Source organism: Pongo abelii, chromosome X (genome assembly GCF_028885655.2).
Source record: "Pongo abelii isolate AG06213 chromosome X, NHGRI_mPonAbe1-v2.0_pri, whole genome shotgun sequence".
NCBI classification, from domain to species: domain Eukaryota; kingdom Metazoa; phylum Chordata; class Mammalia; order Primates; family Hominidae; genus Pongo; species Pongo abelii.
This window is the reverse complement of record NC_072008.2, coordinates 129,525,748-129,539,462: the sequence shown is the minus strand read 5'-3', so window position 1 is coordinate 129,539,462 and position 13,715 is coordinate 129,525,748. Positions and strand designations below refer to the sequence as shown.

Genomic DNA, 13,715 nt, shown 5'->3' with positions numbered 1-13,715 from the left:
TAAAAATTTGGATTGCAAGGAGGAGAATGTGCCTTAGACCAGTAGTTCCAAAACTGTAGTTTATAAACCAAATGCTTTAGAACTTTGAGGCTGATGTTTACTACTTTTTGTTTTTTTGTCAGCTATTACAGGAGGGGGAGTCTGATTCTGCTTCATTCCACTTATTTGTTTTCAAAATTGAAAATCTGTCTTGGTTATGTAGCTTGAAGCCCAAGATTCTTCATAGAGTAGTTTTAAGAAATAAATGCGAAGGTTTTAGTCTGTACGTGGCACATAGTGAGTACTAAATAAATTGTAGTAAGAATGAGAAGAAGGAGGAAGTTGAAAATAGTGTTTTAATTCACACAGTTTCAGGTTCCAGTCTTTTCGAAAATCTTGTGTTTTTTTCCTCTCTCTTCTGAGACATAATCCTGAGTAGTGTTTGAAATGTTGAAGGGGCGGGGATACGAAAAATAGGTCATTAGTAATAAAAAATTATCTAGTTATGTCTTATAACTTTTCCATTTATTCCATGACTCCCCAAAAACCCTCCTCCTAATAAACCTATAAACCTATATATTTTTTGTGTGTCCTGTACTGTTATGCAGCCTGATCAGCTACTGTGTCTTTATAGGGCAATTTTGGAACTTGTTTTGGGCCATTCAGCTAATAGCCTATATAGGCATAATTGTGGCTAGATTTATTCAAACTTTTTTTTTTTTTTAAGACAGAGTCTAGCTCTGTTGCCCAGGCTGGAGTGCAGTGGCGCAATCTCAGCTCACCATAACCTCTGCCTCCTAGGTTCACGTGATTCTCCTGCCTCAGCCTCCTGAGTAGCTGGGATTACAGTCACGCGCCCACCATGCCCAGCTAATCTTTGTATTTTTTTTTTAGTAGAGAAGGGGTTTCACCATGTCAGTCAGGCTGGTCTTGAACTCCTGACCTTGTGATCCACCCGTCTCAGCCTCCCAAAGTGCTGGGATTATAGGCGTGAGCCACTGCACTCTGTCTATTCAAACTTAAAAATTCAGTTGCTCACAGGCAAGTGTGTGTGTGTGTGTGTATATATATATATATATATATATATATATATATATTTTTTTTTATTATACTTTAAGTTCTGGGATACATGTGCAGAGTGTGCATGTTTGTTACATAGGTATACACGTGCCATGGTGGTTTGCTGCACCCATCAACCCATCATCTACATTAGGTATTTCTCCTAATGCTATCCCTCCCCTAACCCCCCACCCTGCTATAGGCCCCTGTGTGTGATGTTCCCCTCCCTGTGTCCTTGTGTTCTAATTGTTCAACTCCCACTTACGAATGAGAACATGTGGTGTTTGGTTTTCTGTTCCTGTGTTAGTGTGCTGAGAATGATGGTTTCCAGCTTCATCCACGTCCCTGCAAAGGACATGAACTCTTCCATTTTTGTGGCTGCATAGTATTCCATGGTGTATATGTGACACATTTTCTTTATCCAATCTATCATTGATGGGCATTTGAGTGGGTTCCAAGTCTTTGCTATTGTGAACAGTGCTGCAGTAAACATACGTGTGCATGTGTCTTTATAGTAGAATGATTTACAATCCTCTGGGTATATACCCAGTAATGGGATTGCTGAGTCAAATGGTATTTCTGGTTCTAGATCCTTGAGGAATCGCCGCACTGTCTTCCACAGTGGTTGAACTAATTTACAACAGTGTAAAAGCATTCCCATTTCTCCACATCCTTGCCAGCATCTGTTGTTTCCTGACTTTTTAATGATCACCATTCTAACTGGCGTGAGATGGTATCTCATTGTGGTTTTGATTTGCATTTCTCTAATGACCAGTGATGATGAGCATTTTTTTCATGTTTGTTGGCTGCATAAATGTCTTCTTTTGAGAAGTGTCTGTTCATATCATTTGCCCACTTTTTGATGGGTTTTTTTTTTCTTGTAAATTTGTTTAAGTTCCTTCTAGATTCTGGGTATTAGTCCTTTGTCAGATGGATAGATTACAAAAATTTTCTCCCATTCTGTAGGTTGCCTGTTCACTCTGATGATAGTTTCTTTTGCTGTGCAGAATAGTTTAATTAGATCCCGTTTGTCAATTCTGGCTTTTGTTGCCATTGCTTTTGGTGTTTTAGTCATGAAGTCTTTGCCCATGCCTTTGTCCTAAATGGTATTGCCTAAATTTTCTTCTAGGGTTTTTCGGTTTTGAGGTCTTAACGTTTAAGTCTTTTAATCCATCTTGAGTTAATTGTTGTATATGGTGTAAGGAAGGGGTCCAGTTTCAGTTTTCTGCATATGGCTAGCCAGTTTTCCAACACCATTTATTAAATAGGGGATCCTTTCCCCATTGCTTGTTTTTGTCAGGTTTGTCAAAGATCAGATGGTTGTAGATGTGTGGCGTTATTTCTGAGGCCTCTGTTCTGTTCCATTGGTCTGTGTATCTGTTTTGGTACCAGTACCGTGCTGTTGTGGTTACTGTAGCCTTGTAGTATAGTTTGAAGTCAGGTAGCATGATGCCTCCAGCTTTGTTCTTTTTGCTTAGGATTGTCTTGGGTATACGAGCTCTTTTTTGGTTCCTTATGAAATTTAAAGTAGTTTTTTCTAACTCTGTGAAAAAAGTCACTGGTAGCTTGATGGGGATAGCATTGAATCTATAAATTACTTTGGGTGGTGTGGCCATTTTCACGATATTGATTCTTCCTACCCATGAGCATGGAATGTTTTTCCATTTGTTTGTGTCCTCTCTTATTTCCTTGAGCAGTAGTTTGTAGTTCTCTTTGAGGAGGTCCTTCACATCCCTTATAAGCTGTATTCCTAGGTATTTTATTCTCTCTGTAGCAATTGTGAACGGGAGTTCACTTATGATTTGGCTCTCTATTATTGGTGTATAGGAATGCTTGTGATTTTTGCACATTGATTTTGTATCCTGAGACTTTGCTGAGGTTGCTTATCAGCTTAAGGAGATTTTGGGCTCAGACAGTGGGGTTTTCTAAATATACAATCATATCATCTGCAAACAGAGACAATTTGACTTCCTCTCTTCCTATTTCAGTACCCTTTATTTCTTTCTCTTGCCTAATTGCCCTGACCAGAACTTCCAATACTATGTTGAATGGGAATGGTGAGAGAGGGCATCCCTGTCTCATGCTGGTTTTCAAAGGGAATGCTTCCAGCTTTTGCTCACTCAGTATGATATTGGCTGTGGGTTTGTCATAAATAGTGCTTATTATTTTGAGATATGTTCCATCGATACCTAGTTTATTGAGAGTTTTTAGCATGAAGGGGTGTTGAATTTTATCGAAGGCCTTTTCTGCATCTATTGAGATATCAGGTAGTTTTTGTCATTGTTTCTGTTTATGTGATGGATTATGTTTATTGATTTGCCTATGTTGAACCAGCCTTGCATCCCTGGGATGAAGCCGACTTGACTGTGGTGGATAAGCTTTTTGATGTGCTGCTGGATTCGGTTTGCCAGTATTTTATTGAGGATTTTTGCATCTATGTTCATCAGGGATGTTGGCCTGAAATTTTCTTTTTTTGTTGTGTGTCTGCCAGGTTTTGGTATCAGGATGATGCTGGCCTCGTAAAATGAGTTAGGGAGGCGTCCCTCTTTTTTTATTGTTTGGAATAGTTTCAGAAAGAATGGTACGAGCTCCTCTTTGTACTTCTGGTAGAATTTGGCTTTGAATCCGTCTTGTCCTGGGCCTTTTTTGGTTGGTAGGTTATTAATTACTGCCTCAATTTCAGAACTTGTTATTGGTCTATTCAGGGATTCCACTTCTTCCTGGTTTAGTCTTGCGGGGGCGTATGTGTCCAGGAATTTATCCATTTCTTCTAGATTTTCTAGTTTATTTGTGTAGAGGTGTTTATAGTATTCTCTGATGGTAGTTTGTATTTCTGTGGGATCAATGGTGATATCCCCTTTATAATTTTTTATTGTGTCTATTTGATTCTTCTCTCTTTTCTTCTTTATTAATCTGGCTAGCAGTCTATTTTGTTAATCTTTTCAGAAAACTAGCTCCTGGATTCCGTGATATTTTGAAGGGTTTTTTGTGTCTCTATCTCCTTCAATTCTGCTCTGATCTTAGTTATTTCTTGTCTTCTGCTAGGTTTTGAATTTGTTTGCTCTTGCTTCTCTACTTCTTTTAATTGTGATGTTAGGATGTCGATTTTAGATCTTTTCCGCTTTCTCCTGTGGGCATTTAGTGCTATAAATTTCTCTCTAAACACTGCCTTAGCTGCATCCCATAGATTGTGGTACATTTTGTCTTTGTTCTCATTGGTTTCAAATAACTTGTTTATTTCTGTCTTAATTGCATTGTTTACCCAGTGGTCATTCAGGAGCAAGTTGTTCAGTTTCCAAGTAGTTGTGTGGTTTTTTCTTAATCCCGAGTTCTAATTTGATTGCACTGTGGTCCGAGAGACTGTTTGTTATGATTTCCATTATTTTGCATGTCCTGAGGAGTCTTTTACATCCAATTGTGTGCTCAATTTTAGAATAAGTGTGATGTGATGCTGAGAAGAATGTATATTCTGTTGATTTGAGGTGGAGAGTTCTGTAGATGTCTATTAGGTCCACTTGGTCCAGAGCTGAGTTCAAGTCCTGAATATCCTTGTTAATTTTCTGTGTTGTTGATCTGTCTAATATTGACAGTGGGGTGTTAAAGTCTCCCACTATTATTGTGTGGCAGCCAAAGTCTCTTTTTAGGTCTCTAAGAACTTGCTTTATGAATCTGGATGCTCCTGTATTGGGTGCATATATATTTAGGATAGTTAGCTCTTCTTGTTACATTGATCCCTTTACCATTATGTAATGCCCCCTTTGTCTTTTTTTGATCTTTGTTGTTTTAACGTCTGTTTTATCAGAGACTAGGATTGCAACCTCTGCTTTTTTTGCTTTCCATTTGCTTGGTAAATCTTCCTCCATCCCTTTATTTTGAGCCTATGTGTGTCTTTGCACGTGAGATGGGTCTCCTGAATACAGCACACTGATAGGTCTTGACCCTATCCAATTTCCTAGTCTATGTCTTTTAATTTAGGGACATTTGGCCCATTTATATTTAAGGTTAATATTGTTATGTGTGAATTTGATTCTGTCATTATGATGCTAGCTGGTTATCTTGCCTGTTAGTTGATGCAGTTTCTTCATAGTGTCGATGGTCTTTACAATTTGGTAGGTTTTTGCAGTAGGTGGTTTCAGTCTTTCCTTTCCATATTTAGTGCTTCCTTCAGGAGCTCTTGTAAGGCAGGCCTGGTAGTGACATAATCTCTCAGCATTTGCTTGACTGTAAAGGATTTTATTTCTCCTTCGCTTATAAAGCTTAGTTTGGCTGGATATGAAATTCTGGGTTGAAAATTCTTTTCTTTAAGAATGTTTATTTTTAGCCCCCACTCTCTTCTGGCTTGTAAGGTTTCTGCTGAGAGATCTGCTGTTAGTCTGATGGGCTTCCCTTTGTGGGTAACCCGACCTTTCTCTCTGGCTGCCCTTAACATTTTTTTCTTCGTTTCAACCTTGGTGAATTTGATGATTATGTGTCTTGGGGTTGCTCTTCTCGAGGAGTATCTTTGTGGTGGTCTCTGTATTTCCGGAATTTTGAATGTTGGCCTGTCTTGCTAGATTGGAGAAGTTTTCCTGGATAATACCCTGCAGAGTGTTTTCCAACTTGGTTCCATTCTCTTCATCATTTTCAGGTACACCAATCAAACGTAGGTTTGGTCTTTTCACATAGTCCCATATTTCTTGGAAGCTTTGTTTGTTCCTTTTCATTCTTTTTTCTCCAATCTTGTCTTCACGTTTTGTTTCATTAAATTGATCTTCAGTCTCTGATATCCTTTCTTCTGCTTGATCAATTTGGCTATTGATACTTGCGTATGCTTCAGGAAGTTCTCATGCTGTATTTTTCAGCTCCATCAGGTCATTTATGTTCTTCTCTTAACTGGTTATTCTAGTTAGCAATTCTCTAACCTTTTTTCAGAGTTCTTAGTTTCCTTGCATTGGGTTAGAACATGCTCCTTTAGCTTGGAGGAATTTCTTATTACCCACCTTCTGAAGCCTACTTCTGTCAATTCCTCAAACTCATTCTTTGTCCAGTTTTGTTCCCTTGTTGTTGAGGAGTTGTGATCCTTTGGAGGAGAGGAAGCATTCTATTTTTTGGAATTTTCAGCCTTTTTGTGCTGTTTTTTTCCTCATCTTCGTGGATTTATCTACCTTTGGTGGATTTATCTGCCTTTGGTCTTTGTCGTTCAGATGGGGTTTTTGTGTGGACGTCCTATTTGTTGGTGTTGACTCTATTCCTTTCTGTTTGTTAGTTTTCCTTCTAATAGTCAGGCCCCTCTGCTGCAGGTCTGCTAGAGTTTGCTGGAGGTCCACTCCAGACCCTGTTTGCCTGGGCAGCTCCAGCAGAGGCTGCAGAACTGCAAAGATTGCTGTCTTTTCCTTCTTCTGGAAGCTTCCTCCTAGAGGGGCACCCGCCAGATGCCAGCCAGAGCTCTCCTGTATGATATGTCTGTCGACCCCTGCTGGGAAGTGTCTCTCAGTCAGGAGGCACAGGGGTCAGGGACCCACTTGAGGAGGCAGTCTGTCTCTTAGCAGAGCTTGAGTACTGTGCTGAGAGATCCACTGCCCCCTTCAGAGCTGGCAGGCAGGAACGTTTAAGTCTGCTGAAGCTGTGCCCTCAGCCGCCTCTTCCCCAAGGTGCTGTGTCCTAGGGAGTTGGGAGTTTTATTTGTAAGCCCCTGACTGGGGCTGCTGCCTTTCTTTCAGAGATGCCCTGCCTAGAGAGGAGGAATTTAGAGAGGCAGTCAGGCTACACCAGCTTTGTGACGCTGCAGTGGGCTCTGCTCAGTTTGAACTTCCCAGCAGCTTTGTTTACACTGTGAGGGGAAAACCCGCCTACTCAAGCCTCAGTAATTGCAGACGCCCCACCCCCGCTGAGCTCCAGCGTCCCAGGTCGACTTCAGACTGCTGTGTTGGCAGCAAGAATGTCAAGCCTGTGCATCTTAGCTTGCTGGGCTCTTTGGGGGTGGGATCTGCTGAGCTAGACCACTTGGCTCTGTGGCTTCAGCCCCCTTTCCAGGGGAGTGGATGGTTCTGTCTCGCCTGGTGTTCCAGGCGCTACTGGGATTTGAAAGAAAACTCCTGCAGCTAGCTCAGTGTCTGCCCAAACGGCCACCCAGTTTTGTGCTTGAAACCTAGGACCCTGGTGGTGTAGGCACAGAGGAAGTCTCCTGGTCTGTGGGTTGTGAAGATCATGGGAAAAGCTTAGTATCTGGGCCAGAATGCACTGTTCCTCACTGCACAGTCCTTCACGGTTTCCCTTGGCTAGGGGAGAGAGTTCCCTGACCCCTTGCACTTCCCGGGTGAGGTGATGCCCCCACCCTGCTTTGGCTCGCCCTCTGTGGGCTGCACCCACTGTTTAACCAGTCCCACTGAGATGAGCCGGGTACCTCAGTTGGAAATGCCAAAATCATTCACCTTCTTCGTTGATCTTGTTGGGAGCTGCATACTGGAGCTGTTCCTATTTGGCCATCTTGCCAGCCACCGAAGCCATGATTTCTGAGAGTTCATAGAAGTTAGGCTGATTAAATTTAAACAATTTGCCAGGTCTCAACAATCGATATAGCTTTTTTTTAACTTCCCATTTGATCTTCATAGATCTGCAGGTTTTATTTTCCATTTTCAAAATCTGTTTGTTTTTTTTTTTTTTTTTTGAGACAGAGTCTTGCTGTGTTGCTCAGGCTGGAGTGCAGTGGCGTGATCTAGGCTCACTGCAACCTCCACCTCCCGGGTTCAAGCGAGTCTCCTCCCTCAGCCTCCCGAGTAGCTGGGACTACAGGCGCGTGCCACCATGCCCAGCTAATTTTTTGTAGTTTTAGGAGAGACGGGGTTTCACCATGTTGGTCAGGCTGGTCTCAAACTCCCGACCTCATGATCTGTCTGCCTCAGCTTCCCAAAGCGCTTGGATTACAGGCATCAGCCACCGTGCCTGGCCGAAGTACAGTTTTTGATCTTCAAGAGGTGCCAGTACTCTGTCCTGTTCATATTTGAATTCCCAATGCCTGGAATGTAGTCATTGAATGAATGAATGAATGAATGCATATCTCTTGTTCTCCCTCCCTGTTTCTGTCTCCCTCCCATTTCTAGCTGGCATTCAATAAAACTTATAGTATTATGTGAGAGTCTTACAGTTGCTTTGAATTAAAAAGCAAATTAAAAGAAAAAGTATCAAGGGAGTAGAATGTATTTTTCTACCAAACAAAAGAAAATTACTTTTATTTGCATGTACTTCTTGATTTAATTTTGTACATTCTTGCTATAATTCGACTTTGATAGGAAGTTCTTTTATTGCTCTTCTAGATGGTTTTATTTTGCTTCCTATATTTCTTTCTCCTTTTCAAATTTTCCTGCTTAATGAAATCTAGAGAATTGATGTTTGAAATTGATATGAAATCTAGAGAATAGATGCTTGAAACTCGTATGAGTCACCTAGAAAGGGAATTAGGACAACTTAGTAAATAAGAAAATGTTTTATTTCAATGGGAAAAAAATTGTGTGTTGCTTTATTAGGTTTGTTTAAATTATAGTATACCAGGAAAGGAGGAGCTTAACTGTCTTTTTCCCCAACATAATATACCATAAACCTAGTTTTTCCAGTTACAGGATACCTGTATTTTTGCTTCCCAATGTACACCCTATATGCCACCAGAATTATGTGTGTGCTACCTCACCACCCCGAAACCAAACCAAACCAAACCATCTGGCTTTTTTCTGCCAGGCCACTCCTCTATAATCCAGTTCCTTCTTTGCTTACCAGGATGTATGTTGACTTAATAAATGATTTCTGTGAAAAGAACCATGCCTTTTTAACCTGCCAATTAAAAACAAATTGAGTGTATGTATTTTCCCATAAAGGTAACATGGCAGGCCCTGAATTAGTGTTATGTGAAAATGTAGCACAACGGTTAGGCTTTTCCTGTGGTAATATCCATTATATTACTGAAGTGTGAAAATGTATGCATACACAAAACACCCTTATCTACCAAGAAAATAAGAAGCTTGTTATCTGCATATTAGCTTTTCCCTCTTTCTCACTTGATATTGAGCTAAATCCTTGCCAGAAATCTAGATTGTCACTGGTTGTCAGTACTTCAGTTGTCTTTTTGACCTCTACAGACTCCGCCAGCCCTCTCTCTGTTTATATTCACACAAGTATCATTCACTGTTTCATTTTGAATTAATAGACATCCTTGTCAAACATCACTTTAGGGGCTCATCTGTAAATCTGCAAATTGTTTATATTATACGGACCCAGGATTCTTCATTCAGTCTGTACAATTTAAGCAATGGTTTTGTCTTTGTTAGTAATGTTACTGGTATTTTGGGCTTATCTTTCAGTGAGACTTTGGGAGTGGTGAATTAAAAGATAGATTTAAATTTCTTTGCGTTTAATTTTGGCTTTGTTTTTGCATTTTTGTTGCTTTAGTGTTTGATTATACTAATTCCATAGAAGAAAAACTATAATCTCTGGATGGAAAAATGCAAATATATTATAAGGAAGTTTTTGTACTGGCCACAGTTTTTTTTTTTTTTGCTCTTGTTGTCCAGGCTGGCGTGCAATGGCACTGTCTCGGCTCACTGCAATCTACACCTCCCGGGTTCAAGTGGTTCTCCTGCCTAGGCCTCCTGAGTAGCTGGGACTAAAGGTGTGCGCCACCATGCCTGGCTAATTTTTGTATTTTTAGTAGAGACGGGGTTTCGCCATGTTGGCCAGGCTGGTCTCGAACTCCTGACCTCAGGTGATATGCCCACGTTGGCCTCCCAAAATGCTGGGATTACAGGCGTGAAGCACCGCGCCTGGCCCTTGCTATATTTTTATAATAAATTCTTTGATCAATTTTAGGATGCTTTGGTTTGATAGGTTGAGAAAAGAATTGGTTTATAAAAATTGACACTTAAAATTCATGGATGTCAAGTATGACTTAGAGGTTAGAAACAGATAAAATTTAAAAAGGTTAACAGGCTATATTTAAAATCTACATATTTGTAAAAAGTAAGAACAATTTACAACCATGTGCAAGTTAAAGTTTTTTCCAATTAGAAATTAATTGTGACACCATAGTCTTAACCTTTTTGTATTTTATTAATTTCTTTTTTTAAATTGTAGTTTCAGTCTGATGGAAGCAAACAAGAAGATAAAGAAAAAACGGTAAGAGACTAGAAAAATCCAATAATGTGTCTAATGTTTGTCTTGCTACAGTATACTACAAATTTTACTGTGAACAAGGTTTAATCATCTGTATGAGTAATTGTTTTATAATGTAGATGCTGATTATAGTTTTTGGTGGCTTATGCAAAGTTATCTTTTAAGATTAACATTTTTTCCCCTGAGGATTAATATGTTGAAAAAGGAAGAGAGATAAAGTTCCTCATTCCTTTGCTACCCCTTTCCTTTCCTCACCCCATTTTATGTCTTCGGTGGAGAAACATAAATAAGCTTTGTGAAAAGGGTGTGTGAGGAATGGGATATTGTATGTTATGTTATTAAGAAATGGTAATTTTCCCAAGGCTGTTGTAAATTTATTGTTGGTTGTATTAATATAGACCTCTTACTGAAATAACTTTTCCTTCTTTCTTTCAGGAAGTTATCCTTAGCTGTTTGCTTAGCATTACTGACCAGGTACTACTTCCATCTCTTTCTTTGATGGACTGCAATGCTTGTATGTCTGAGGAACTATGGGGAATGTTTAAAACATTTCCATATCAGCATAGGTAAATACATATTATTTTCATGTTTTTAACTATTAGTAATTCTAGTATATTAACCTCTAAGTGTTTAACTTTTCCTAATTCTTCATCTCATCGTTTTTTAAGATATCGTCTGTATGGCCAGTGGAAGAATGAAACTTATAACAGTCACCCACTTTTAGTAAAAGTTAAAGCTCAAACAATAGACAGAGCCAAATATATCATGAAGTAAGTTTTAATTTATTTTTCATTTTAATCTAAATTATATCTGAATCTAATTTACTTTCTTTCAGGTAGCTTGTCTGAGCCTCAGTTTTGAGAAAGCCTATGTGTTGTGAATGGTATAGCTGATTTATATACTACAGATGGAATGACTGTTAACTGTGGTTTTAGCTCATTTTGACTACCAAGTTAATGTTTTCATAGTTGTTGTGTTTACATATGGATAAAAATCTAATGGAAATCCTCTTTCATACGTGCATCATATTATAGGATGAAGATTTTGTTTTTTCTTTTTAAGGACAGCCTGCTGTGGCCTTTGCTTACCTTTAGTGATTTGTGCAAGGTAGTAAAAGTTCTAGCAATTTCCTCTGCTGAAAGTTACCGTAATAAATTTTTTTAATCTGTTAGGAAGAACTAATGAAACTATCCAGAACTATCTCCATAGGGAGTCAACTTTTGAGAAATTTCTTTTTTAAAAAAATTTATACACTTTTATTTTCATATCATTAAAAACATAAGAGTGATGTTCTACTTCCCAGTAGATTATTTGAAGTTTAATTATGAAAATCATGTACTTCAGATTAATATTAGTGTAGATGCTTAATTATATTGCTGTATTGCAAGTGTTTTCAACGAGGCTATTGTCAGTTGTCATTCCTTTTTTAAATTCATGGCAGTGGTATGGTTATTCTAATTAAAAGTAGTTCGTTCTCAGTTTATTTAGATTTAACAGTGTGTAATGTCTGTTAAATTTTGTCCTGCCCAGTGATATTGTTTCTGGTCACAGCCTATTGGGAAAACAGGTGTGTGCATGATCACAATCCAGTTTTTTTTTTTTTTTTTTTTTTCCTGTGAGCCTATGGATTATATTGAAACAACCTAGTATAATAGGTGCTGTTATACAGTATGAATAAAGTGCTATGGGAGGATAGATGAGACTAAATGATTTCACTTGGGGGAGTTTTGTTTGGCAGGAGTTGATATTAGATCTGAAAGAGTTTCTGGACTTAAGAGTTCTCCAGGTGCAGTTTCTAGCTTAACAACAACAGCTAATATTTAGAGAGCTATTACTATATGTGCCAGGCATTAAACTAAGTGCTCTGCATGGATTGTTTAATAATACATTAAGCATTATTAAATACCTTGAATTTATCCACTCTCTCTACCACCACTACCTTAGTTATTTTATCGGTGTATTATAGTTGTATATTCTCTTACTTAAAAATCCTTTGGTGACTGACTTTACCTGAAGGTATATGTTAAGCTTTATGGCATGGTGATATAAATAAGAGGTCCTCCCTGGTTTGTCCCTCCCTGCATCCAACCTCCTTTCCTGCCAATTCTACTTCCAGATGTACTGAGCCTACTTATGTTCCCCTAAATGTACCACTCTCTCCTTAGCTTCTCTTCCCCTGTATATACTTTCTGTTCCCTCTGTTTGTACAGGTTTTCCCTTACCTTCCTTTCCCCCTTTCCATCTGGTGACCTCATTCTTGGAGAGTGAGCTCCAGTGTTACTTCCAGTGAAGGCTTCCCTAGCATAAACTGCCAAACACAATCAATCTTTATTTCCATCACTATTCTTTAGCATATAATGTTATCATACCTGTAGGTACATTGCTATGATTGTTTTTCTGTTTTTAATTTCTAATGTTTTGAATAGTTTATGTGTTTACATGGTTTAAGTTTCAGTAAATATAAAAGGTATACATACAGCAAAAAGTCTTACCCCATCCTCCATCTACTCAGTTCTTCCCCCCAAGGAAAAGTAACCACTGTTTAGTCTCTTATTTATCCTTCCATATATTCTTAGTATATGCAAGCCAATACAAATATATTATCCCCCTCTTATATTATTATTATAATATTAATATTGTTTTTCTTTGTAAAAATGGGACCTCACTATGTTGCCCAGGCTGGTCTTGAACTCCTGGCCTCAAGTGATCCTCCCACCTTGACCTCCCAGCGCTGGAGTTACAGACGTGAGCTGCCACACCCCAGCCACCTTTTATATTATCAATAGCATATAAGTACTGTTCTGTTGATTGCTCTTTTTTAGAATATTGAAATTTAATAAATGAATTTAAATCTGTCTCCTTCACTGGACCAGGCTTGAGAGCAGGAACTGTTCTGTTATTCATCCTTGTATTTCTTTTTTTTTTTTTTTTTTGGGAGTTTTGCACCGTTGCCCGGGCTGGAGTGCTGCAGTGGCACGATGTCGGCTCACTGCAACCTCTGCCTCCTGGGTTCAAGCAATTATCCTGCCTCAGCCTCCCAAGTAGTTGGGATTACAGGCGCCCGCCACCACGTCCAGCTAATTTTTTGTATTTTTAGTAGAGACGGGGTTTCGCCATGTTGGCCAGGCTGGTCTCGAACTCCTGACCTTGTGATTCACCTGCCTTGGCCTCCCAAAGTGGTGGGATTACAGGCGTGAGCCACTGCACCCGGCCTCATCCTTATATTTCTACACTGACCTTAGCCAAAAGGCTGAGACGCAATCTTCCTTGTATTTCTAATGCTTAGTACTTTGACTGTGATCGTAGGTATTAATATGAATGAATGAATAAAAATAAAATTTACTACAGAATAATATGTGCAGAATTTTTAATATACTTGGATTTTTGTTATATTTGTAAGCTATAACTATTTTACCAGGCTTAAACAATATGATTTTGTTACTGTTTGATATTTTTACATTGAGCATATAATGTATTAATTTATTACTTGTAGAATTTCATGAGTTTTGAATACTATTTAAAACATGAGCTTGCTATAG

At 38.9% G+C, this 13,715-nt stretch overlaps 1 protein-coding gene across 23 annotated transcripts in view; it reads left to right on the top strand.

The window, feature by feature from the left end:
* THOC2 (THO complex subunit 2) overlaps positions 1-13,715 on the top strand; it is a 132,794-nt gene that overhangs the window by 77,947 nt on the left and 41,132 nt on the right. For all 23 annotated transcript variants that reach the window (XR_010139026.1, XR_010139025.1, XR_010139024.1 and 20 more), the window contains 3 exons: positions 10,138-10,179; positions 10,612-10,742; positions 10,845-10,946. Coding sequence is in view for 19 of the 23 variants with exons in the window: in XM_024240706.2 (XP_024096474.1) it covers positions 10,138-10,179; positions 10,612-10,742; positions 10,845-10,946 (275 nt within the window). In the remaining 4 variants the exon portion in view is untranslated. The remainder of the gene's footprint in view (positions 1-10,137; positions 10,180-10,611; positions 10,743-10,844; positions 10,947-13,715) is intronic.